General features: G+C 43.0%; 3 protein-coding genes across 4 annotated transcripts; all 3 read left to right on the top strand.

The window, feature by feature from the left end:
* Nucleotides 1-859: 859 nt before the first annotated feature.
* Nucleotides 860-6,853, top strand: si:ch211-207e14.4 (interleukin-17 receptor D; the record flags this gene model as incomplete). Of its 2 annotated transcripts, none has more annotated exon segments than XM_036151226.1 (5): nt 860-934; nt 2,950-3,016; nt 3,436-3,567; nt 3,659-3,831; nt 4,952-6,853. In XM_036151226.1, coding segments are annotated over 5 exon segments (993 nt in total), but the record flags the coding sequence as incomplete, so codon positions are not given.
* A 2,176-nt stretch (nt 6,854-9,029) lies between these two features.
* Nucleotides 9,030-17,535, top strand: sars1 (seryl-tRNA synthetase 1). The gene is made up of 11 exons (XM_012849286.3): nt 9,030-9,240; nt 9,845-9,915; nt 10,174-10,254; nt 10,349-10,507; nt 11,629-11,772; nt 11,932-12,087; nt 13,113-13,334; nt 13,427-13,556; nt 13,667-13,824; nt 16,371-16,500; nt 16,707-17,535. Exons 1-11 carry the CDS (start codon nt 9,105-9,107, stop codon nt 16,865-16,867), a joined length of 1,548 nt encoding a protein of 515 aa, XP_012704740.2. The 5' UTR covers nt 9,030-9,104; the 3' UTR covers nt 16,868-17,535.
* A 775-nt stretch (nt 17,536-18,310) lies between these two features.
* LOC105915248 (PTB domain-containing engulfment adapter protein 1) lies at nt 18,311-23,485 on the top strand. The gene is made up of 7 exons (XM_012849287.3): nt 18,311-18,413; nt 18,494-18,570; nt 18,707-18,778; nt 21,736-21,834; nt 22,769-22,906; nt 23,030-23,134; nt 23,257-23,485. Exons 2-7 carry the CDS (start codon nt 18,523-18,525, stop codon nt 23,335-23,337), a joined length of 543 nt encoding a protein of 180 aa, XP_012704741.2. The 5' UTR covers nt 18,311-18,413; nt 18,494-18,522; the 3' UTR covers nt 23,338-23,485.
* Nucleotides 23,486-24,169: the final 684 nt, after the last annotated feature.

The raw sequence follows: 24,169 nt of genomic DNA on the forward strand, positions 1-24,169 counted from the left end.
GGAGCAGTGTGCTGCCACTGTGCGGTGCCCAGGGAGCAATGTGAGCTTAAGGCTCTTGCTCAGGGATCCAGAGTGGCTGTGTGTGGGAGATGAACCTAGAACCTCCGAGACACAAGCACAATGCAACTAGGCCACCACTCCCCCTATTATTTGGAATCGTGGATAAACTGGAAAAGCTCATGAAAAGCGCAGACCTTCACCAAGGCCCAGACAACTGGTTTGTGACCCAGTCAGCAAAGTGGTCACACCATGGCCAGAGAAACAATTAGGAATCCTTCAGAAAAAATCCTGCTGAATCCAGAGGGTGAACAGCAACAATATATAGTCATCTACCAATCACAACATCAAGCCTTATTCAAAACAATTTTTATTTAAACATTTGTGCAGGAGGTCAGAAACAGAAACAACATATTAATAAAAATAAGGATGGATACTACAAATGAACCTTGACATGTATTTTAGGAGTTCCCTATAGTACAGCCAAACAGCCTAAGGTTACTTTTCAGAAGTCGACTAAATGAAGGATGCAAAAACATCTCTCAAACAATGTTACACATAGGTCCTAAAAATATTCAACAGGAGCTTTCCTGAATGTAAAGAAAGCATAGCTGCAGTCTACCATGGCTGCTTTAACTCTTCTGCTTGAGGCAAAGAACAGTTCTGACCTGGAAGAAGCAATCCCCCCTTTTCTGGTTGAAAACACGGACATCTGTCTCTGGATTCTGAACTTCTTGACTGTGACACTGCAGTCAGTCCCCATTATTAAAAAAAAAAGCATCTCCAACTTCATGCTTAACACCGGATTTCTCCGGCTTTTATCTGTGCAAATAACTGATAAAACTAGTGCAATTTTTCTCAGGATTCCTCGAGGAACCAAACCCACCACAGTTTTCAGCTGAGCGACCTTCATGAAGGAACCAACTACAACTGTACGGTGAGGCATGAACCTCTTCTGATTTCTACTGTCTTCTTCGTTTGTTTTCCCAACATCTTTCAGTTTTGTTTTGTTTTTGTTGTGTGTTTTTGTCAGAACAGCACCTACATTTATCCCATTGAATATGAGCTATTTACAGACTAAAGTTTGAAACCCATTGTCACGTCATTTCTGTCATGTGTAGGCGGGATACATTTCCACCGTCCTGGAATGATAAGTTTGAAATCTGGACACAAAATGATGGAAAGTCTGGTTGTGATGTCTAAAATGTTTTTCGCCACTTTATATAATCACAAACTACATGTATTTCATTAGGAGTGGAACTGTGAAAGACTATTGAAAAGCAGTGCTTAGATTTGAAGGACCTGAAAAATGTGGCACTGACTTGTATTTAGCTCACTTTACTATAATGCCCTAATTCAAATCGAGGTCTACTTATTACCCTTTAGAAGTCACAATTGTTTACAGCTGTCCACCTTTAATCTTAGAATAAATGCAACTGTTTTATAAAAGTTTTGTAAAAGGGGATATTTAATCCCGCTGTTGACCGCTGTTGACAAGAAAAAAAGCCGTAACAAATCTAGTCTAAAGTTTGGCACAACAAATGTGGGAATTGCAGAAAACGTAGAATTGCTCCGGCTAGATCTGACACAAATGGAACTTTGTGGCCTACATGCAGCATATTAAGAGCCTGATCTTCAAAGATCCCAAATAAGGAGCGCTAAATTATATGAGCAGAAAAAAACAATGCGTGTACAATAAGTTGTCATGTTGTGGCTGATCTACAAAGATTGAATCTTCAATGGATAAGTTGTGCAAAACCAACATTTAAATGAGCCAATAGCGTGTTCTACTGGCAGTTTGGGAGCTACCGTAACAGAAAGAGGACACGCTGAGCAACGTTTCAGTTTCTGGATACCAGTCAGAAACGGCCAACACATAATCTCTCCACACACCTAGGACGCACACAGCCATTTTTAAAAAAAATAAAGAGAACCTCTGTTATTCAACTTTTTCTTTTATTACAGACAATATTACTTATTATCCTAAAAAAAAAACCCAAAAAGAACGGTTGTTGTTTTGCAGAAGACAAAAGTTTTATTTTCTTTCTATTTTTCTCAGTTTAAGAAGTAAACATTACAGCTGACCATTCAGATTTACGCCTGTTCATCATTATTCTAACTGCACATGCATCACAGATTATGCCCGTGTCAAAAGCGACAACTGAGTGGAACTCTTCCAGCCCCCATCGACTGAAAACCTCCCTCCAGGTCGTTGGCAGGACCCTGCCTCGCCTGCCTTGCCCGTTGACCGCTGGAGATAAATGGATGGAATAACGTTGATAATAAAAGTGTCTCAAAGTGCTACAAATGTAAAAAAAAAAAAAAAAAAGACAAGAAATTACACACATTTAATTTAAAGGATTACATAACAATCATAAAACCAGCCATCAGCCCCTCTCTGAACTCCCTCTGACTTTGGGAAGGAGCCGTACGGTCCCACTTTTCCGCTCATTTTACACACAGAAATTGCTTTGTACACGCTAACTAGTTTGCACGTGTTTCATTATTGTACGTGCAAACCTCTTGAGGATCAGGCCCTAAGTGTAGTGAGAGACTAAGCACAACATCCTCACAGTGAATCGTGGAGCAGCATGCTGTGTGGGGATGCTTTTCGTGGGCTGGAAAGGCTGAGCGGGTCAGAGTGGACGTGAAGGTGGATGGAGCTAAATACAGAGGTAGCTGGGAAGAAAAAGCTGCCGGAGGCAAAAGACTTGAGACTGAGGGCAGACCGCTACTTTGTGTTGGTCTGTCACACAAAATCCCTGAAAAATGCTTTTAAGTATGTTTTTGTCACAGGACCAAATGTACAAACTCCTTCAACACAAGATGAATAGAATAATAATGCATTTTACAGTGGGCCAAGACATCAACCAATCAGACTGAACGCTGTTCTGTTTTCTGGTTTTTAAGCCACAAATGTATTTTAATGTTAAACATGTCCTTCTGTCACAGATCGCTGCTAAGCAGGTGGATGCCGTAAGAAAACTCTTCAAGATTCATGTCAACGGCTCTCAGAAAAGTAAGCAAGGCTTTAATGATGCTTCAGCTTTATGTCCAGATATCCCCGGGGTGCGACAGATTTAAGGAGCTTTTACAAGTTAGAGGGCAAATGTTACAGGATGAAGATGTGGGCGGCTGGCAGGGTTCTCACCACAGAAGACTGAATATTGTAGCCTGAAGGCGTTTTATTGAATACTATGGAGTTAATCCCAAAATATACTGTATACATCTATGTGAAAATAATTCTCAATTGCACAGCTTTAAAAACAAAAAAAAAACTCAGCTTGTTTATGATTCCTCTTCTTGTGACTCCGGAGTTAGAATCTGATCGGGTAAAGTGTTGTTTGCAATGTGGGAATAAGCGCTTTAGTCAAAGTTTCAAAGTATTTCACAGAAGTCTAACTCTGATTCAACATCTGATTTGTTCTCCTCCATCAGCAGATAGCTCTCTGTCCTTTGCTGTGGTGTTAGCTCTGTGTCTGCCTGCGGCAGCCATATTTGGAGTCCTGCTGGCTGCTTTATTGTGTTGGAGGTCAAAGACGCACAGGAAGCAAGTGGATGTAAACCCAGGTGCAAATCGACACAAATCAAACCATAAGTAATCCCAATGTGCCATGCACCTGTGAGTAAAATGCTACATGTCTCTTTGTGATCCACGTAGAAATTCTCCCCTTCCATGAAGAGAACAAGACCCAAAAGGAAGTGGTGTTGTGGGCTGGGGACGCGCCGACCCCTCCCCGCCTTCTGATCTGCTACAGTGGCCATGATGGCCCTGCTCATGTAAAAGCTGTCATGCAGTTGGGCGCCTTCGTACAGCAGCACATGGCAACCAAGGTGATCTGCCCTATTTGCTTCTGTTCTAGTTTTCCTCACATTCCAGCAAAATGTGGTCCGCCTATTAACGAACATGTGGAAGAAGATGCTGGGGTCAAACAAACAAGACCAAACTCTCCCTTTTTTCACCTGCAATCAATCAATCAATCAATCAATCAATCAATCAATCAATCAATCAATCAATCAATCAATCAATCAATCAATTAATCAATCAATCAATCAATCAATCAATCAAGTAATCAATCAGCTTAACTTCTACAGTCCATTTTAAAAAACGCAGACGTGGCCAATGTACTGAACATTAAAACAAAAATAGGTTAAGAAAATAAGTTAAAAACATACAAAACATACACGCAGATCATCAAAAAGCCAAAAATTAGGTTCATAGCATGGAATATTTTAAAATGCCTTACACGACAAGTGTATTAAAAGGCAAGAAAAAAAAATAAGTGTGTTTTTAAGTCTGAAATTTAATACCAGGAAAAGGGGAGGCCTGTCTGATTCTCAGTGGTAAATTATTCCATAACTTGGGAGCAGCAGCAGCAAATGATCAGTTTTAGGGACAGTCAGCAGCAGCCGATCAGCTGATCTAAGGGATCTGGATGGGCAGTACGGCTGAAGCAGCTCACATAAACATGGCAGAGCAACGTTGTTCAAACATTTAAAAACAAATAGCAAAAGCTTAAAATTTATTTCAGTGGAGCTGAGATAAGGAGGCTGATCGGAGTTGATGTAGACGGGCGGCGCTTAAATACAGTCTGGACAAAACATCTAATAGAGGCTGCAGAAGCTTTGAGACTGGGGTGGATTTTCTTCTTCCTGCAGCAAAACCACCTTAGACACACAGCCAGAGCCTAAACTCCTGCATTAGACCTGGCCTAGTCAAAGTTTTCACCACAGATCAAAGGCGCTTACCGTTCAGTGCGACTGAGCTCGGGCTAATCTACAAAGAAGAATGGGCAAACCGTTCAGTCTCCGAACGTGAAAATCTGCTACAGACATTTCTTTAAAAATCTGTGATTGTCATGGTTTGTGATTGTCATGTGAAACATTGGTTAGGAAACAAACTGCATGGCTGTGAATACCTTTGCTGGACGCTGAAGGAGTGATGTCTTCTCAGGTGTGCCTGGACCTTTGGGACTCTCTGGGCGTGGCGGAGGAGGGCGGAATGGCCTGGTACTGTCGGCAGATCCGGGAGAGCGACTTCGTCCTGGTGATCTGCTCTCCGGGACTCAGGCAGAGCCGTGACCCAGAGGCGACCCGAGACGACAAGTCGGACTTGACGGCAAATGCCTGCAGCTCTGAAGCCATCATCCGGCTGATTGGAGAAGAGCTGGGCCGAGCCAAAGCCCGGGGAGAAGACCTGTCTAAGTACATGGCGGCCGTCTTCAAGTACAGCCAGGAGACGGACATCCCCACCGAGCTGAGGCTGGCCTCTCACTACTCGTTGCCCCGCGACTTTCCGCTGCTCTTCTCTCACCTCCACGGCGTGGCCCTGCACAGACCGGGCGCTTACCTGAAGATCAACAACATCACGGAGGAAGGGTTTGCTCGCGTCCCGGCAGGAGCTGCTCTGCAGCTGGCTATCCAGGAGGCGGGGATGGCGCTGAGCGGGAAACAGCGGCACGTGGAGGACGGCCAGGACTGCAGGAGAGTGCATGCTTAAAGCACCAGACACAACTGGGGGGGAGAGATTAAGATCTTGTTTTTGCAGTACATATCTTTCTGTAGGGGCTGGAAATTCACACCGGATGTCAGCGACGACCCAAGTTATCCACACAAACTAGGGACTTGACCTGCCAGTATTTCTGGTGTCGGGGTGCCGTTCGTCCCAACATGGTGTCTGCCATGACACCCGTGGAGTTCAACTCTGGTCTCATTTGACCAGATTATACTTTCCATTTCATTTACCCGTCCAAATATTCAGCAGCAAACTTAAACTCATTTCTTTTTCTTCGGCAGTGGAGTCTTGTGCAGTGGATTACCTATGGCTTTGCTGGAAATACTGTCTGTGAATCGCGCTTGGCTCTTTTAGAGCTCTTCTTTTGACTCTTCTGTCAGAAACCGTCCAAAGGCCACTGGGTCGTGACTGAATTGTGGGGAAATTATCCATCCATCCATTTTCCATCATGCTTGTCCCTCATTGGGTCGCGAGGGTTGCTGGTACCTCTTTCCAGCATCCAATGGGCGAGAGGCGGGGTACACCCTGAACAGGTCGCCAGTCTATCTCAGTGGAGAAATTATGCTCTTTCCAATTGAGGATTTTGGCCCCACCATTCAGAAGCGTGGAAATGTTTCTAGAACCAACCCCTTAGAGTGATTTTTTTTTTTTTTTTTGCAACAGTCAATTTGTGATGGTTTCTTGAGAGAGCTCTTTGAATTTACCCATAAATGTACACTGATGTGGAGCAAATTGCGACAGATTCTGCATGGTTACTTGGCTTTTTCTGCCTTTTTGCAGCTTGTCCCCCCCCCCCCCCCACCCATGTGTTCAGTACTTGTTCCCTTCGTCGTTCCAGTTTATTAAGCCACACATAACTCAATATTTGATTCCCTGGGGCGTGTGGATCACTTTGGTTTATGATGATATGCGGAAGGATTTTCATGTCAAGAGCCATACTTCTTTCCGAACTGTAACCACTTTGCGTACATCATGCTGCAGTAGTAACGGGCCGGGCCTCAGACACAACTTTGCACTATGAATTATGACTTTATGCATGCAGTAATATACATAAATATAAGTACTTAAGTAGGTAATGTCTTGTAAAATGCTGCTACCACTTTAAACACTTTGAAAATAAGCACTATGTATCTAAAGTTACTTTCAAGAATGACAGTTATATGTTGTTTTAAAATACAGTACATATATTATAAATATGTGTTTACACCTATTTATCCTTGTGCCTATCTGAAATTGTCCAAATATTTTGAGTTGAATGGAAGGTTTATCTATCTATCTATCTATCTATCTATCTATCTATCTATCTATCTATCTATCTATCTATCTATCTATCTATCTATCTATCTATCTATCTATCTATCTATCTATCTATCTATCTATCTATCTATCTATCTATCTATCTATCTATCTATCTATCTGTGTGTAAATGTAACTTGTTGTATTATCATGATTGTTAAACATATTTTTTTAAATAATAACTGTATAATAAACCTCAGCTGAAAACCCGTTTCTCTACTGAAATAATCTAACCTTGGTGCCCACTGTATTTTTGTCTGGCTATCACTTTTGTCTGGTTTGGGAACCTCGGGATCCCGTCTTTCCTTTTTGCGAATGACGTGGCGCTGTTGGCTTCTTAGGGCCATGATCTCCAGTGTCCTCTGGAGCGGTTCGCTGCAGAAGGGGGAAACAGGTGGGATGAGAGTCAGCTCCTCTAAAGTCTGAGGCCAAGGTTCTCCACTGGAAAAAGGCGGATTGCCCCCTCTGGGTTGGGGGTCAGCCTCTGTCTCAAGTGCAGGAGTATCTTGGTGTCTTGTTCACCCCCAGTGATGGTAAGATGGCAGAGGTGGCCTGGGGCTTCATGCAGCAATGGACACTGCTCCTGTTGTAAATGCTCCATACTGTTCTATTATAGCAGTTATTCCAGAGGGAGATTAAACGCAAATGTTTCCATTTATCATTTATGAATCTGTGCATGTAAAGGGCAGAACATGAGGCGGGATCCAGGTATGCAAACGTTCAGGTGGAGCTGTGATCTATAAAGAAAAATTGCATGCGTTGTGCAAGTGTATGGTTTTAGAATTGTTTTAATGGTGTATGGTTTTATAAATCAGATTTTTTTTATTATTATTTTTTTTACGTATGCCTTTTTTTTGGTCATATGTACACGTTTAGTATGGATTCTATGCAAAGTTTTATAAATGAGACCCCTGATCAGGGTGTCCCCTTTGGAGATTATCCAGGCACTTCCCACTGGGAGGAGGCGACCCAGAACTTGCTGGAGGAACCTTTCTGGCCTGGGAGCACTTTGGGATACTCCAGAATAATATAATAATATGTTCCCTTTAATATTTTCCCTCATAGAGGGGTAATTTGTCTGTGTGTTTAGTGGGCTGATACACTGAGAGGCAGCTTGCAATGCTAGCAGTTTGCAGGGATCGAACTGGGTTCTTGCAGCTTTCTCACTGTCTAACCAATAGACCAGAGGTTCCAAAACTTTTCAGCCAGCAACCCTGAAAATAACAGTGCCACAGACTGGTGATGTGCTTTTGGTGGAGTGTGTTTTTTTCTCTCTCTCTTTAAAAAATTACGAGAACAAAGTCTAAATTGTGAGAGTATAGTAGTAATTTTATGAGAACTCTTACAAAAGACTGCAGGTTCCCCCCTGTGTCTATCCTCATATTCTTGTACACCTAATGTTATCGTAATAATGAAAAAAAAATTACATAACTGTTGATTAAAGAAAGTAAGTTACTAGACACTACATTTCCGCACAAAAAAGTTGAAAATAATTTGGATAAATTTTACATATTTAAGCGAAAATACTTGGATGTTTTCTGACGTCGAATAGATCCATTTTTGAGCCACCCCCCTCCCCCAATAAACTTACTATATTAAAAAAGTATGTATAAAATATTTGACATTGTAGATTCAGAAATTTGGATCATCTTGCGACCCCTTGGGGGTCCCGACAATAGACATAATATAAGATTATATATATATATATATATATATATATATATATGTCTATGGTCCCGACCCCCACCACCAGACCACCACTCCCTTGTTGAATGAGCTCGAGTATTTAGCTGAGGAGTGGGATGTCTGGGATTTCGTCATAGACCTGTTGCCCCCGAGCCCAAAACTCGGATAAGCAGAAGACAATGAACGGCTGGAATCATTAATTAAGACAGTATTACACATTTCTGATAAAAAAAATTGTATTTCTCATAAGTTTAAACCCATTTTAAAGGTGTTCCGGTAAAAAAAAAGAGCTTCATTAATTAATAAAAGCAAATAATACAAATAAAAAACATCTGTAAAATTCTCAATCTTAATTATGAAGCTCTCTGTTCTACTACCATGCTGACATTTCGTGTTAACAAGACTTAATTAAATCATTTCTGAAATTTTCAAAAACAGTTATCCAGTGCCCGAGGTACACGTGAATGCACCACAAGGTTAGCCCGTGTCCAGAAAACACCGTCACGAATGACGTGACGGGCACGCCGGTGCGGAAAGGCCGGATCTGGCAACCCCGGCTGGTGCGGCTTCATTCACTCTCTCTCTCTGACAGCCAGACTAGCGTGGAAACATGGTGCTCGACTTGGACCTGTTTCGGACCGACAAAGGCGGCGATCCAGAGATCATCCGCGAGACTCAGAGGAAGAGGTTTAAGGACGTCACGCTGGTGGATAAACTGGTGGCCGCCGACACGGAGTGGAGAAAATGTAAGCGGCTGTTTGAGTCACGGCAACTAGCGTTAGCACCGCGGCTAACGATGCTAAGGTTAACGTGGCTCTCACGGGGAAGAGGAACCAAACAACGCAAAATTCATGGGCGTAAATAGACGGAATGTTATAAGAGGAGTTTACTTATCTCCTATATCAAAGCAATAAGCTAGAGGCGGACAGAAAGAGTGTTTCTGTGAATTATTCGCGAGGAGGCTAATGCTAGCTTAGCCAGAGGAATATGAGTTATGAGCCATATGGTTAGCATATAGAGAATCCAAATGTTGTCCAAGAAGAGCTTTAATTGCATATGAGATATAAATAAATGAACGTTTGTTTTATAAAAATGAACAAACAAGTGTAAAATCCCGTTTAACGTGAAGCCGGCTTGATGGTCTAGAATCTGATGCAATCTCAGGCAGCATCAGGTCATCCTCGCCCTGCAGTGCGGCTGCTGGCGCTTTCGGTTCGGGTCAGCATGGCAACGCGTCGCTGACGCTGCTGTCAGCGCGCTCCACGCGGCGACGCTTTGACTAGATCGCAGGTGTGCACAGGTGTGCAGCTTGGCTGACGTCCTCACCGACGGATTGCACCTCTTCCACAGGCCGCTTCACCGCAGACAACCTGAACAAAGCCAAGAACCTCTGCAGCAAGAGCATCGGGGAGAAGATGAAGGTACGCACACACGCAGGAGATGATGCAGCTCCTCGGCAACAAATCTTCACAGCCCTTGAAGGTTGCCAGGTCATCGCCACTAAGTTTACTGAGCTTGCATTTGGATTTATTTATTTTTTATCTGCTAGACCAACGCGAAACATTTGACAGTCTGTGAAGCAAGCGGACAGAAAAAGGAAGAGAGAACGAATGCCATGCTTTTAAGTTGTTATTTTTTTTATTTTATTTTTATGATGGCATAAATGTGGCTGGTTGCAGAAGAAGGAACCAGTGGGGGAGGATGAGTCTGTGCCAGAGGAAGCCCAGAACGTGGAGGAGCTAACGGCGGAAACGCTGTCGGTAGGTGTTGGGGAAAACATCTGGGCGTGTTGCTCTCCTCTGTTTTAGCTCTCACTCTTACCTCTTTTTTTTTTTCTTCTTCTTCTTGCGTCAGGCCCTGACAGTAACACAGATCAAGAAGGTGCGTCTGCTCGTGGACGAGGCGGTGGACAAAACCGACCGGGAGAGGATAAAGCTGGAGGCGGAGAGGTTCGAATACCTGAGGGAGATCGGCAACCTCCTGCATCCGTCTGTACCAATCAGCAATGACGAGGTGGGCGGTTGATGGGACCCGCTGGATATAGTCATCGTTTTTAAATCTAGAGATTCACTGGGTTCACTGATATTAATTATGTGACACCTGATGGAAGCAACAAAGTGAACTCAGCTACAATAAACAAAGTAAATAAAAGTTTGCCAATTTAAAGAAAAACACACTAGGAGACGCTTCATCGTGCAGCAACATAAAGGCCAAAAAGACACTGAAAGGCAGTGAATTATGGGCTAGGTGCGTATCAGAACCAGGTTCTGAGCCTGTGCCACTCCAGAAATCGGCAGTAGCTCTGTGAGCAGCTCCTACACACCAGTGATTGACACTGCTAACAACCAATCAGAGTCAGACATTTCTTCCTGGCTCTGATTGGTTGATTCTGACCGGGAGCGGCGTATTGCTGCAAAGGGCACTAGAGCCACTGGCAGGAGCCAGAGCAGCCTGATTACTTTGTTTCCTCCTCTCCCCACAGATTGTATCTGTCATATTTTACCGTCAGGACGTTGTGACACCTTTTAAGAAATATGTAAACAAAGATTTATCCAAAAGTGACCTACTGCAGCTTTAAAACTTGACAGATCAGTCAAGTCGCAGCCAGAGCTTTACTTTAACTGACAAAAAGATGCCGCTGTTTCCAAATGCAGCCTGGATGCAACATGGGCAGCTTTGCTGTGAAACGTTGAGCCTTCCTGTTATCTGCTGAAACTCCGGCTCTCTCTCTCTCTCTCTCGCATGAGGGAAGTTTTCTTCTCAATAGTTCCTTTAATCTGTGTGCCTCCAATGAGTCTCCTTCAGTCAGTAGTAATGAAGCCACTGAGGCGTGTTGCTAGGCCCTACCTGGCAGCCTGGGTATGTTGCATTCACTACATGGTAAAAGGTAGGATTGTTGAGTTTCCAACACGCCAGGACAGCTCAGGACCCATGAAACTGTTCACGGTGCAGCTCTGCTATAAACCCACGGTCAGATTTTGACTCCAGCTGAACATTTCCCTGCCTCCTCCTCAAACCTGTAGAAACCCGGCTGATAGCAGGTTCTAGCTGTGTTGCCCAGCGTTCTCCTGAGACATATTCCAGGTAGCCCAGCGTCTCCTAAACTCTCCCCCATGTGTCATTTCTGCCACCAGGATGCAGACAACAAGGTGGAGCGTACCTGGGGGGACTGCGGCGTCCAGAAGAAGTACTCTCACGTGGACCTGGTGGTCATGATCGACGGCTTTGACGGAGAGAGGGGCGCCATTGTGGCCGGGAGCAGAGGTTACTTTTTAAAGGTGAGTAGGACAGCGGGTGACATGCTAGCTCCTGTAGACCAGCGCAAGCAGGACTCTTCTGCTCCTCCCTCCCTGGGAAAACGTCAGGGTCGGCAAAATGTATCAAGAGGACCAGTTACGGCGGATGTTAATGGTTTGCCTCTCCTGTTCTGAGCTCAGGGGCCCCTGGTGTTCCTGGAGCAGGCTCTGATCAACTATGCCTTAAGGATCCTCCACAGCAAGAACTACACCATGCTGTACACGCCTTTCTTCATGAGGAAAGAGGTGATGCAGGAAGTGGCCCAGCTCAGCCAGTTTGACGAGGAGCTTTATAAGGTTGGTGACTCTGTCGGCTGTTTATTTCACCAGAGGCTGTCGGGTGTTGCGTAACGTCTCTGTGGAGCATTAAACAAAATCTAAAAGCATTTTAAAATTCAAAAGCGAGTAAAAAAAGGGCCTGAGATGATTTCTATGTAAATGTCATCGGTGCCCTCTGGTGGCCAGAAGACATCACTGCACCTTCTACACAAAGCATTAGATTCTCACTGGCTATCTTTAAAATCACTTTATAGGTTTTAATCATCAGGCTTTACTCATACTTTCAGATATGGCCGGGAATCAAAATCCAAATGGTGAGCCAGACGCTAAAACCTTCTCCCAGCAGCAGCAGGAGAAAAGCAACAATTCTTGCAGTTCGTTTCCACAACATCCAACAGCGGGAGTTTTATTTTATTTTGAACCAGTTGGATTAGTGAACAAACCTGCACTTTGGCTGCACATTAAGTAAAACAATCCACGATCTATAATCTAAGACAAATCCCTCTGACCAAAAATCAGACCCTCACCAAGGCTAAACTTTGACTAGACCCTACACCGAGCTGCTAAATATCCGGAAACGGTGAAAACATTTGGCACGGCGCGCTAGTACACATAAGAGCTATAAGACCGCTGTTCAGTGACGCAGCTTTCAGTTTTCTTTGAGACGAGCTCGAATCTAAAAGTCCTGTTTATGTGCCGTCTCTTCCTGATCCCCTCTCATTGGTCCAGAGCTGTTTGTCTGTAGAAACATGCCGCTTGGCTATTGTTCCAGCATCTCTGACCCTGAAACCTGAGCCCTCCAGAGCTCTGGAGGGGGATGCATTTAGGAGAGCTAACACGTTCCCTCAACATGGCTGTGGAGATTTGTAGTGGAAAAGCCATACTGCCGTTTTAGACGTCGCTGTGGCACAAAGCCCAATACATGAAATATCTGCGCTATCGGCCAGTCCTACTGTCGGATTTCTTGGTTACTTTAGGATCCTGAATCACCTGGAAATGGATTTCTGTCTCTCTCTTCATCTTCCTGTCCACCTTTCCCTCAGGTCATCGGTAAGAGCAGCGAGAAGTCAGACGACAGCGCCATAGACGAGAAATACCTCATCGCCACCTCTGAGCAGCCCATCGCCGCCTTCCTGAGGGAAGAGTGGCTGAAGCCCGAGGACCTGCCCATCCGCTACGCCGGCTTCTCCACCTGCTTCAGGCAGGAGGTGGGCTCTCACGGCAGGGACACCCGCGGGATCTTCAGGGTGCACCAGTTCGAGAAGGTCAGCTCAAAGGAGTGGCTGCTGAAGCCTCAGATGATGGATTTCATGATAACTCCCAGCTTCCAGACTGAGCCCGCTGTCTCTGGTTGCAGATAGAGCAGTTCGTCTACGCCTCCCCCCACGACGGCAAATCATGGGAGATGTTTGACGAGATGATCGGCACGGCGGAGGAGTTCTACCAGTCCCTGGGAATTCCTTATCGCATAGTAAACATCGTCTCTGGTAGGTCTCTCTCTCTCTCTGAGATGCTCCAGTCCAAGCCGCTAGCTGAAGGTTGGCTTTGTGGGATCAGATTCCTGAGCAAACGCTCGGCTTTGTCTCCGCCCTCACAGGAGCCCTGAACCACGCCGCCAGTAAGAAGCTGGACCTGGAGGCCTGGTTCCCCGGGTCGGGGGCCTTCAGAGAGCTGGTCTCCTGCTCAAACTGCACCGACTACCAGGCCAGACGCCTCCGCATCCGCTACGGACAGACCAAAAAGATGATGGACAAGGCAAGTGCATTTATTGGACACGGTTAAACGGCCTTTCTTTAGCTTTTCTTTAAGGCTCCATAACAAAGGCACATAATGCAGAACTTTGCAGGCAGCAAAAAGAGGAGCTGCTTTAAAAACTCAACGTGATGACATCATCAGTTGCACTTTAACTTTTGCCTCTTTTTGAGTCTTAACGACTAGGAAGCATCCCGTCACACAGAAGTCTGCTAATATCAACTAAAAGACATGAACGACAGGTCCTGTAAAGTTGCCCTGTCCTCTGATCTCTGTAGAAAGAAAGGCTCTAACCTGTCAAAGAACCGTTCAGGCCGTTTTTAATCTTGTTTTTGAAACATTTTGACTGAATGTATCCGAGTATCAGCTTGTATAGATTATCCCACATTTACTAAGGTTAGACAGCAGCTGGCCCGTCCAGAGTCCCAGGAAACTGATCTGTCTTTTCCTGGTCTGGATGCAGTAAATGGGAGTAAGTAGAAATGTTTGTATTTCTCAGCCTTATTTCTCATCCTCCCTTTTGTACTTCTTTAATTGTCTTCCTCCTTCCTTCTATTATGCTCTTCCTATTTCCTTTCCTCCTTTTATTCCTTATGTTCTTCCTTCGTCCTTCCTTCCCTACGTCCTTTCTTTCTTCCTTTTGCCCATAATTATGTGCCTCCTTTTGTCTTTCTACCCTTTCCTCCTCCTTTTCCTCTTCTGTTCATTAGGTCTTTCCTTTTCTTGTGTGCTTGCTCCCTCCTGTTATATCCTTTCCCGGTTCATTCCTCACTTCCTTTTACGTTTTTCCTTCTAGCCTTCTTTTCTCTCTCCCTACCTTATGTCCGTCCTTTTTTTTCATCTTAGGTTTCTTTATTGCATCTGTTCAGTTGCTTTTCCCTTCCTTCTGTCCTTCCTCTTGTTTTTCCTTCCTGGCTATCAGGGTCCAAAATAAACCCTCCCCAGATGCCAAATGCGAGTAAATTTCCCGTTTGGTGAGTAAATTTCAGAGGGCTAGCTGCCACATGGCGAATAAATGTTTGTACCAAATAAATCGTGTCTTTCAGTCATCGTTTGGGTGGATGCTTCTTTATGTTTCTCTGTCAGCTCGTAAGACAAGAAACACACACCAACACTCACACATGTGACGCGACAACAGCAACTACGTCATGTCTGTTTGCTAACAACTAGCGTTTAGCTCAGGCTAATTATTTAGCGGGATTGTCACTACCCGATCCGTACCGGTAGCACGATCCGTTTCATCAGATTCTGCGCACGCGCGAACAGAACAACTTCCGGGTCGCCAAGAAAATAATGTAATTACGGTACTGAAAATACTTATTTCTATACTTAAATCATTAAAGAATGCTAAACTATATCGTATAGAAAATATTGAAGACTTTTCTGGAAGAAATTGATGCGTTTTAAATTCGCTCCATTGTATTGCTTGACGTCATCATCGGATATACTCAGAAGTCCAGGAAGATATCATTGCGTAACGTTTATCTGTATTGTCTGAATGCACTCTGTTAGTTTTATTATTTGTTCAAACAGGACTGGAAAAAAATATTTTTATCCCTAATTATAAGGTGAATTTTGTTATACATATAATCTTGTACTAACATTTTTTTTTATTAGAAAGTTAAAATTATCGATTGAGATTTTACCGCCCTCTGGTGTACACATCATAAACTAGAGAAGATCTCGTCATTATAATAGCCATTGTTTATTTTTTACAAAAACCGAACAGGGAATAGAACAAACAACACACGACAAAGCCAAGGCATACATTATAAAAATACATTTATTAGGCACAAAATACACAAATAAATGATAAAAAACTGAGGAATATTCGAAATCAGATATACTCAAATGTGTTTATAGATGTTTTTTATGTACTTTAAGGAAATGGTGTATGTATTTTTATTTCCCTAACCATATTTTTGCTATTTAAAAAAAATCATAGATTTTCTGTGTGGTATTTCTGTTGTTTCATTTTAAGATTATGCAATATTTACACAAATACAAAGATATACAAAAAGAAACACCAGGCCCAAAAAAAGACAAAAGAATAAAAAGTAAGAAAAACGAAAAATTGCCTACCGGAAGTTATTCTGTTCGCGCGTGCGCAAATGAACTGATGGTACGGATCGGGTAGTGACACGGATTATGTGGAGATGTTTAGCAGGAGTCGGTCAGAATTCGTATTTTGGACGGTAAAAATATGGTTGGCCGGTTGATTTTTATCTCTCCTTCTGTTCCTTCCTCGTCTCTGCTTTACTTTCTTCTTATGCGGATATTAACTCTACTCGCTGCTGCTTGCATGTATCCTTCCAGCGCCATTTCCTAATCTTTATCAGCATCTGGTTAAGTTCAGACTATTTGAGCTGACGTAAGATGTCGTCTATTCATACAGTTTCAATTTAGGATCAACAAGTTGTGCTCCCACTGCGGTTGTTGCCGCGGCGACGCCAGCACCCGTAGAGTTGTCTCGTGCGGCGCTCTGAAGCCGTCCGATCTGAGATGAAAGCACTGACACCCCCCCCCTCCTTCCTGTCTTTGCCGTGCAGGCAGAGTTCGTGCACATGTTAAACGCCACCATGTGTGCAACAACGCGCGTGATGTGCGCCATCCTGGAAAACTACCAAACCGACGAAGGCATCGTCGTCCCCGAGAAGCTCAGGGCGTTCATGCCTCCTGGTGAGATCGCCGTTCCCGTCTCTGTGAAAATGTAAAAATGACGCAGCGGACCCAGATCCTGTTTAATTTAGCAGGAGCGCCTGATGACACTGCAGCATGTTACTCTGACAGAGACTAGGAGACACTCCACTAAAAAGATGCTCATGAATTTGGGGACGGGCAAAATTGCAGCTTGTGAGTGACGTTTTGTTTCCCCCTCCCTGCAGGTTTGACAGAGATCATTAAGTTTGTTAAGCCCGCCCCCATCGACGTGGAGATGTCCAAGAAGGCTAAGAAGCAGCAGGAGGGAGGGAAGAAGAAGAAGAAGGAAGGAGGAGACCAAAACCTGCCCAACGCCATGGAGAGCATGTCCGTCAACGACTCGTAGAGCGCCCACCCACCACCCACCCACCTCACAGAGCCAAACCGATGGAACGCAGCCTCGTCAATGACTACAAACATCAGCGTTCAGTTTAGTCGTTTCTCCTGAACTGAATTAGTTTAGACCAGAAAAGAAGAAATGGCCTTTTTTTTTATTTAGGCTTGTTAAAGGTTGTTTAATCACTGAAGGAAAGGGAGGCTGTCTTGTCCCGTCTGGTTGTCGGTCTTCATCTCATGAAAAAGGATTTCTCCGTCAGCTCAGACATTCTCTCGCCACGTCTTTTACCTTTTTGGTAGTAAAGCCTGAATGAGGCTGAACCAAGCAGGCTGATCTCACTCAACCAGTCGATCCTTCACTTTATCTGCGTTTACTTTCTGTGATCAATTCAGAGGAGCCAGTAGTATTGGTAACTATGGGCAAGAACACATCTGTTTCTGAGGGGTTGTAATCATTTAAGATGCAGTTTCAACATGTCTGGCATGTTTCATTAAATCCATTTGGTGTCTGTTGGGCTTTGCTTTCTGTCCCGTCATCAACATCATCATCACCGTTGCTGCTTAACGTCAATAGCGACTGTGAATATTGACGTCCTCTGACTTTGATTTAAAAGATGTATATGAATGCGCATTAATGAAGTGGCACTTACTGTAAACAATAAACACAGGAGACATGAACTTTGTGGCTTTCCTTTGATGTTGTGTTAATGGATTCTCTGTACTCAGGCGTGATTATCTAAAAAATTTAAAGTTGAGTAAAAGGGATGACAAGAAGACGGCCAATCAAGATTTGCTACCAAGCACTAGTCAAAACAACCTTAGTTGTGATTAAATTATTAAAAAAAGACTAGTTGTGGACCCGGGTCACACAAAATTACAGACTAATAAAATCTCCTTCCTACTGTGTCTTAACTACAGAAGATGATCGTCTACTATAATAATGCATTTGAAGGTTTCAGCACTGGAGAGAGAAGCAAAGCTGTCATTGTATAGGATTTATTCATATTACTGATTTATCTTTCACTTGTGTTCATCCCACAGGGTTTAGTTCTTAGACCAATACTTTCTGTTTTAACACATGCTTCGACAAAGTGGAATAAATTTCTTATATGCTGATGATATCCAGCTATAGTTTTATAAAAATCGCCTGATTATACCGTTTTACAGCCTAAAGAGTTTAGTCTGGATGTCTAAATTTTTTACAGGAAAAACTCAAAAGTAAAAAATGTTGTCAACTTAGAAATGTTCTACCGATCAAGTTGGAGAATGAATTATATAACCAGCTGATTAATAAAAGGTTTCTATGGCTTCTCTGTTTAATTTATGTAAGACTGCCAAAAAAAACCCAACGGGTCCCAAACTGATAATAAATGTCCCTGTGTTTGTGCTGTTGCTAACGGAGATGTCATTAAAAAGGTTCAGCAGAGCTTCCTGCCACCCTCTGATGTCAGATAAAGAGCAATAAGGAAGACGTTTGTTACTCATTGACTCAGGCAGACTTTATACCCCTCAGCGTAACATCAAGAAAGCCACACACTTCAGTACATTCACCAAAGGTAAGATCACATCTACTGCGTCTCCTTTCACATGACAAACTCCTTTATTCTGTAATGTACTCGCCTGCTGCTGGTTTCAGGCTTTTGTTTGGAAACAACAGGCCCAACGATGAGCGACGTTTTAGAGGATGAAAGTGACCTCTCCTTCACTGTGAAGGTAGTCATATTCATCTGTTAACAAATCGAATGCAGAAAGCTGGCTCTTAATGTATATAATGATGTCTTTTGAAAAAAAAAAACGAGACCCGGTTCATTTTGAGGGAAAAGTTGCTTCTCCCCATCTCTGTGAACAGTTTCTGGGCCGGGTGGAGGTGGTCCGCCCTTCGGGGCTACAGATCCTGGAGGACGCTGCGCAGAGTCTAAAGGTGAGGAGCTGCTGCTTCACATTGTTTCAGATCGCGTCTCCAGACGGTCTATTGCTCGCTGTGTTTGGGACTGACAGGAGCAGTTTCAATCCTTTTTTTGTACCTTTTTCCTCACCTTTTTTGGTTTCTTTTTTTTTTGATATTTCTGATTCTGGGTTCTTTGGGTTCAATATGGAAGCTCAGTACTTTTCCAAAACAAGAATTGGGTGGACAAAAAAAGTAACAGTTGTGAAAGCATGCTGGCAGTGGCATCATTCTGAGGGTCCAGTACTCAGCAGGATAACGCCTCCAGATATTTGAGCATCTCCTCAAATCCACACCGTATGGCTGAAACTTTGACTCAGCTGGGTGTTCCAATGGGACAAGGATCCTAAGAACCAATCAGAATTGGCAGGAATGAATAAAAGCTGGCTAACAATTCCTGCCTCAGAAAAATATATCCTCATTGCATGATGCGGCCTCCCCCATGCGTCACAGTACAGACAGTGCTGGCAGAAAGGTGAGCAGTGCTTGTTTTTCTCCAGACATGATGATTTTATTCTTGCTTTGGCAACCTAAGGAGGTTTCTCTTGCAATATCCAAGCAGGTTGCCATGTTCCTTTTAGTCCTGCCCCTCCACAATAAAGGCCAGCTTGGTGGAGTGCATTATGTAGGCACGTCATGTTCAATCGACTCAACTGAAAGGCCTTTCGTAAGGTTAGGCTCTGATCAGAGGAGATTATACAAACCGGATTCCAAAAAAGTTGGGACACTAAACAAATTGTGACTAAAAACTGAATGCGATGATGTGAAGATGGCAAATGTCTATATTTTATTCGTAATAGAATATAGGTGACAGCTCAAAAGTTTAATCTGAGTAAATGTAACATTTTAAAGGAAAAATAAGTTGATTCAAAATTTCACAGTGTCTACGGATCCCAAAAAAGTTGGGACAAGTAGCAATAAGTGGCTGGGAAAAGGATATTGAGCATATAACGAACAGCTGGAAGACCAACTAACACTAATTAGGTCAATTGACAACAGGATTGGGTATAAAAAGAGCCTCTCAGAGTGTCAGTGTCTCTCTGAAGCCAAGATGGTAAGAAGATCACCTATTCCACCATTGTTGCGCAGAAAGATAGTGCAGCAATACCAGAATGGTGTTGGCCAGTGTAAAATAGCAAAGACTTTTAAGTTATCATCATCAACTGTGCATAACATCATCAAAAGATTCAGAGAATCTGGAACAATCGCTGTGCGTAAGGGTCAAGGCCGTAAAACGTTACTGGATGCTCGTGATCTCCGGGCCCTTAAACGTCACTGCACCTCAAACAGGAATGCTACTGTCAAGGAAATAACAGGATGGGCTCAGGAATACTTCCAGAAAGCATCGTCAGTGATCACAATCCGCCGTTGCCAGCTGAAACTCTACAGTGCATCACTGATGGTATGAGGTTGCATGAGTGCTTGTGGCATGGGCAGCCTGCATGTCTGGAAAGGCACCATAAATGCAGAGACCTATGTTCAGGTTCTAGAACAACATATGCTTCCATCTAGACGTCATCTGTTTCAGGGAAGACCCTGCATTTTTCAACAAGATAATGCCAGACCACATTCTGCAGCAATCACAACATCATTGCTACGTAGGAGAAGGATCCGGGTACTGAAATGGCCAGCCTGCAGTCCAGATCTTTCACCTATAGAGAACATTTGGCACATCATAAAGAGGAAAGTGCTACAAAGAAGGCCCAAGACGATTGAACAGTTAGAGGCCTGTATTAGACATGAATGGGAGAGCATTCCTATTTCTATACTTGAGAAACTGGTCTCCTCTGTCCCCAGACGTCTGTTGAGTGTTGTTAGAAGAAGGGGGGATGCCACACAGTGGTAAAAATGGCCATGTCCCAACTTTTTTTGGAATTTGTTGACGCCATGAAATTTGGAAATAACATTTTTTTTCCCTTAAAATGATACATTCTCTCAGTTTAAACTTTTGATCTGCGATTTGTGTTCTATTCTGAATAAAATATTTGTTTTTGACACCTCCACATCATTGTATTCAGTTTTTATTCACAATTTGTTTAGTGTCCCAACTTTTTTGGAATCCGGTTTGTAATTAATTATTCTGCACCTATTACATTTGAGTGTTTACATGATTTTTTTTTTTTCACAAAAATGTCTAATAACTTATGGTGTTTTTGTAAAGAAAACTGCAATCGGATCCTATAATGTGACTATCGCAAACTATAGGTTAGTCACTGAGGGAAGGACATAGTTGTCTGTCTGACTCGCTGACTGAAGGAGGAAACTTGGCTCCAATACTGGTTGAAGGCTGTTTATTTTTCTTCTTCTTGCATAATACACTTTGACAAGATTGTATATTGACTAGAAAGATACTTTGGTTATTGATTTGTTACTTTGCGGTCAACAGAAAATATCGGCCCCTATGTCAACCCTCTCTCTCACAAACAAAAGACAAACTCCATGGGCAGACACAGGTGTGGATTATCATCCACACCCAGCCACACCCACACACACACACAGACATATATCCAAACACACTCACTCCCTCTTGTGACCAGTGCTAAACACATCCATGCCTCTACAGATCCTTTTATAGTGACATTTTGTAACTGGACATATACATTTTGTTAATATTCAATTTATCCTGTTTAAATGGTTGTTAGGTTCAGTTAGGTTCCTGTGATTTGGCAAATAGAGCAGCAAACACAACAAAATGGCGCAAAAGTTTTTTAAACTCCCATTTACAGCGTTTTGGGGAATAAAATAAATAAATAAATATATATATATATATATATATATATATATATATATATATATATATATATGTATGTATATGTCCTTTTATTTGCGCACTCATAACCATTTTATTTATTGATGTGAATCTTGTAATCCATCTGTTTTTCATTAGCAGCCTCCGCCGCCACAGATTTAAATGATCTATTTCCTCTTTTAAGACGGCAGATAAATTCAACTCAGAAAAGGCAGCGAGGAACAGCAAAGTCCACATCTTCCTGACATTGAGTGGGATTGACATCTTGGAAAACAAAACCAAGGTGTGTGAAAGAAGCGCTCGAACAGGTTGTTTCAACGAATCTACACGGTACAGTCATGGCCCGAAGGTTTTTGGTGGTGCTACAGCTTTGTTTTTGGTTTTTTTTGGGGCTGCATTTCAATACGTGTTTTAGGTAAGGACAAAGCAGAAGTGCATCAGCAGCCGCCAACATAAGTGCAGTCAGTAAAGAAGGCGGTAGGAAAAGGAGCCTGTATACTTCCTCTCACAGTACCTTTAGCATAGGAACCTGCTGCTAAGGAGCTCTAAGCAATCCCACAATCCTTTGTGTGACATGATGTGTAAGCACAGCCCACCTCACGGAAATGAACAAAAATAGCCGGAGAGCAGAGAGCGCACACTATGTAGTTCATTCTCAGAAGGCTGTAGGCCCAGATTTGACTAGAATCATGTATGTGTGTTTCCTTCACGTAATGACGTCGGAGATAAAGGCTATCCGAAATCGGCACAGTGGTCCGAAGCTCCTTTCCTACCCACAATACAGTTCTTACTGTTGACCCCGTGAAAGGTTACGGAATAGGAGCCATAATTAAGGTGATACGAATGGAAGCTTAGACGATTTCGGATGGAGCCCTGGACTTTCTTCTGCTGCAGAATTACATCGCATCAGCCTAAATGACGGGCAGCAAAGAGGCTCCATCTGCCCAGAAGAATTAGGAAAGGCAGAGAGAAATTAAGCAGGAAGCACCAGGAGTGTTTGGGGATTTCTCTTAGAAGTCCTCCCTCTGACTGTTTGACACATCTAAAACGTCTTTTGTGTAGAGAGGAAGAGGTGAGCATCATCCTTTGTCTCAATGGTGAAGATCAGAATCTTTGCTTTCGCTTTCAGGCCCCACCAAAAGCCTTGAGCCATGGCTGTCCAGTGTGTGTCTCTTAGTGCCTCGGCTTACACGTTCTCCTCGTCTTTGCCGCCTCAGTATCTCCTGTACTCGTGCCCTCTCTCCACGGTCTCCTTCTGCGCCGTCCTGCGCTCCTCGCCCAAAGTCTTCGGCTTCGTGGCGCAGCATCCTGCATCAGACAAGTACCACTGCTACCTGTTCCAGAGCCAGAAGTTTGTGAGTGCTCCCTCTGCAGTATTAACACACAGAAAAGAACTACTTAGGGCATCCCTGACGCGTTTTCGGATGGATTTGTGCGCCTATTGTTTTCCGACTGGAACTATCTTGAAATCTTTTCAGGCTCCTGTGCTGGTCTCAGCTATCGGCGATGCCTTTCAAGTGTCCAGAAAGGAGCACAACGTCAGAGGGGAGCGGGACCTGGTCGTGGAGGCGCTCAGACACAAGGTTAAGCCTCCTGGTCATGTTGTTAAATTGAGCCTTTTGTGCAATATTTACAGATTTAATGATTCATAAACCAATAAATTAATTACGATTTGTATGTTTTTTTTGTGTTTTTTTTTTTTTAGAATAAAGTGCTGCAGAGAGAAAACGAAGAGCTGAAAAGGAAGCTTGCAGGACAAAATATCTATGAGAGCATGCCTAAGTAGTATTTAGACACGCATGTGCGCTGTGGATACAAATAAGTAACGTCCTTGGGACAAAAGATTTTAACAGACTCAAGCAGGAGTGGGTGATTGAGGCGGCGCAAGCAAAATACATGTATATATATATATATACAGAGTGGTATACAGAGACCATAACTAAATATATCATTTATATGAGTAAATAATGTATGAGTAAATTTCTATTTCATTTGAAAATTAACACTACTAGTCAAATAAAAAAACTAAACCGTTCAGCCTTTGTTTGAAATGAATGTCCAATTTTTTTTATTTATCAGAAAAATAAATCTGATCCCGCCAGAAGGCTATGGCTGACGTATTTTATAAGGTCGCCTCTCAAATCCTTTCTTTCCACCATCTTTTAAACATTTTGACAGGATGGAGACCAGGTTGCGACCAGTAATCTAAATTTTATTTTCATTATTTTATGCTTGCACCCAACATGACATTTGTAAAAAGCCTTTGATTGCTGGAATGACAATTAATATTTTTGTATTGATTATAGAGAAAGATGTATATAATTTTCGACAAGCCACATGTATAAAGCATTGAATTAAAACAGATACTTTTTTTTTCCAATTTGAGGCTTCTTTTAGGTTGTTTTATTGTCCTCTGAGTGACGCCTTTCTGTCTCATTTCCTGTCAGAATCAACATTCTTGGTCTGCCATGGAATTATGTCTGCATGTCGGCAGATCAGTAAAATACCGCTAACACAGCGGCATGTAGCTACATAAGCAGATAACTTTGAAACTGCACATAATGTATTCATCAGTAAATGTTTTTTTTTTTTCTTTTTCATTTTCTTTGATCTTTGAC

Source organism: Fundulus heteroclitus, chromosome 1 (genome assembly GCF_011125445.2).
Source record: "Fundulus heteroclitus isolate FHET01 chromosome 1, MU-UCD_Fhet_4.1, whole genome shotgun sequence".
NCBI classification, from domain to species: Eukaryota; Metazoa; Chordata; class Actinopteri; order Cyprinodontiformes; family Fundulidae; genus Fundulus; species Fundulus heteroclitus.

What these genes read in the sequence shown, in the direction of transcription:
- sars1 (XM_012849286.3), top strand. Translation starts at nt 9,105, where the DNA reads ATGGTGCTCGACTTGGACCTGTTTCGGACCGACAAAGGCGGCGATCCA. An exon ending in TTGACGAGGAGCTTTATAAG is followed by an intron (nt 12,088 to 13,112) that starts GTTGGTGACTCT and finishes CCTTTCCCTCAG; the next exon opens with GTCATCGGTAAGAGCAGCGA. An exon ending in CATAGTAAACATCGTCTCTG is followed by an intron (nt 13,557 to 13,666) that starts GTAGGTCTCTCT and finishes CCGCCCTCACAG; the next exon opens with GAGCCCTGAACCACGCCGCC.
- LOC105915248 (XM_012849287.3), top strand. Translation starts at nt 18,523, where the DNA reads ATGAGCGACGTTTTAGAGGATGAAAGTGACCTCTCCTTCACTGTGAAG. An exon ending in ACCTCTCCTTCACTGTGAAG is followed by an intron (nt 18,571 to 18,706) that starts GTAGTCATATTC and finishes CTCTGTGAACAG; the next exon opens with TTTCTGGGCCGGGTGGAGGT. An exon ending in TCTTGGAAAACAAAACCAAG is followed by an intron (nt 21,835 to 22,768) that starts GTGTGTGAAAGA and finishes TTGCCGCCTCAG; the next exon opens with TATCTCCTGTACTCGTGCCC.